Source organism: Aplysia californica, unplaced genomic scaffold (genome assembly GCF_000002075.1).
Source record: "Aplysia californica isolate F4 #8 unplaced genomic scaffold, AplCal3.0 scaffold00956, whole genome shotgun sequence".
In the NCBI taxonomy this organism is placed as follows: domain Eukaryota; kingdom Metazoa; phylum Mollusca; class Gastropoda; order Aplysiida; family Aplysiidae; genus Aplysia; species Aplysia californica.
Genome location: NW_004798226.1, coordinates 176,533 through 178,802, shown reverse-complemented (window position 1 = coordinate 178,802; position 2,270 = coordinate 176,533). Strand labels below are relative to the sequence as shown.

At 41.2% G+C, this 2,270-nt stretch overlaps 1 protein-coding gene across 1 annotated transcript in view; it reads left to right on the top strand.

Annotated features, from left to right (window-relative positions):
• The window catches only part of LOC101856764, a 21,814-nt gene extending 21,443 nt beyond the window's left edge, over positions 1–371 (top strand). The window contains exon 4 of the mRNA XM_005110868.3: positions 297–371. Coding sequence (XP_005110925.2) covers positions 297–371 — 75 coding nt within the window. The remainder of the gene's footprint in view (positions 1–296) is intronic.
• The last annotated feature ends 1,899 nt before the right edge of the window (positions 372–2,270 follow it).

Here is a 2,270-nt window from a genome sequence, read left to right as displayed (position 1 = left end):
AGACACTACTGTGCGTCTCCAGGTCACTTTGGGTCTGCCCCTTTTGCGACGTCCTTCTGGTGTCCAGTGGAGGGCAGTCTTCACAATAGAGTCTGGTTCTCTTCTCAGAACATGCCTAATCCATCTCCATCTTCTCCTTGTTATTATGGTGGCCATGTCCTCTTGCCTACATATCCGTAAAAGATCATCACCACAAGGAGCAGCTCTAATAGTTAACCAACAGACGATAACAGACAACGCAAAGAAAGCAAAAAAGGTTGCCCAAACGTAATGTGAAGTCTCCTGTATCAATCAAGAGTGACACAAAGGCTGAACTGGAAGCAAAAGGAGAAACTATTAACATTGATCGCAAGATACATCGAAGTATGTAACTACAGAGCAGTGAAAACATCCCAATGCCAGGCTGGGCTATCCTCACCCCTGACAATGGCAGAACTCAATGCTACAAGTTCTCAAAAATACTTCTGCACGAGATGACGAAATCCACAACATGATGTTCTCCCATCTTCCTGAAGTTGGCCTGAATTCTCTCTTGAATATCTATAATAGAGTATGGAAAACTGCCCAATACCTGTCCCCGTCGATTTATGCAAGAAAAATTATGAAATTAGGCAAACTGAGCCCAAAAATATGGAATTATGCGATTCTGTTAATTTTAACAAAGAGTGATAAAAGAAAATAAGCAGAAATTATGCACACACAAAAATAATCTAATTTTGCTAAATTATGCGGGGTGCATAAAATCACGGGGACAGCAATAGGCCTACCCAGCAGCCTGGCGAAAAGGTACGATAATTCCTATAATGAAAACCGGGAAAGACCCTGCCCAAATGACCTACAGACGCATCCAACTAACAAGCTGCGTTGGGAAATTATACGACAGATTAGTAAAAATGAGAATGACGTTCTGTTTGGAAACCCAGCGAAAACCCTGCAATTAAATGGTCGCTTTACTTTTATGGACAAGCGGGCTAACCCAGATAATTTCAAGAGTTTCAGAAATCTTGACCTACACCAAAAATGGGCATTGCCCTACCTGTATGAGAAGTTTGGTGTGTATATATATATTTTTTTTTTTGAGGAAGCTCTCCTTCTCTTTTAAAGAGACTGAACGAGGGTCCAAAAACTTTACCTTCGATTTTCTCAAAACCGCATTTTTCGGGATAGCCCCCTTGTGCTTAAAAGCGACCAAAATGCAAGCCGGTTTTCGAGCATAGCGCAGCATAGAGGACCAGATCGTCAGAATAACGCAACACATAGCCGGCAACCTGCAGAACAACTCTGGACCAAGATGCAAAGCAAAGAGAACCTTACTCTGTTTGATAGATTTTAAATTTTAGTAAGGTTTTACGGCGCTCGCAACTGCATAAGGTCATATGAGCGCCAAGAGGTTGATGTCAACAAAGAAGTCCAAACAGGGAATCAGGCTTACTCTAGCCTCAACAGCACAAAGTTTGCTTCGACTATCAAGGCACCCAGGAAATAGTAGTTCACAAGAGAGTGACAAACATACAAAAGAAGTAAAGGAAAAATGACAATAGTAAGGATGAGGAAAGAAAACGTAGCAGTTTCCCCTATATTGTTCTCGCACAGTATGAGCACGACATTGATAAATCAGCCCATTTAAAATTCTTTGGAAATAGCCTAAAGACAACTTCAGTCAGTAGCACTGTCCTAATGGGGGGAATGATATATTTTTTTCAAGAACCTTTGAACAATGTGTGGCATACCGGACCCAAAACTTTTACAAGATAATTGCCTTAGGCTGTCCCCGTGGTTTTATGAAAATAAAAAGATTCTGAAATTATGCAAACTGAGTCCGAAAATGTGAAATTATACGATTCTGTTAATTTTAACAAAAATGATAAAGGAAAATAATAAAAAATTATGCAAAAAATGATGAAGGTTTGCTACATTATGCGGAGTGCATAAAACACCGGGGACAGCTTAGTAGATCTAATTCCCGCCTGTCTACAATGACAGATTGATTTAAAGGCCTGTCTAGACCACAGAAGTCCATGAGCAAAGACCGTGTATACACGATCTTTGGACCAGAGTTCGTTTTGAGGGGAAAAGAAAGTCGCTCCTATCGCTTCCTCGCAGGAGTCCCTGAGGGCGGGCTATTACATGTATCAGTACTTCTGTTCCTGGCAGACGTCAACGACCACGTACATGTCCTACCCGTAGGCACCAACGCCAGCCTCTTCGCAGACGACCTGGCAAACATTCGAGTTGGAGATTTATTGAATTTGTTATAGTAATAATAATAA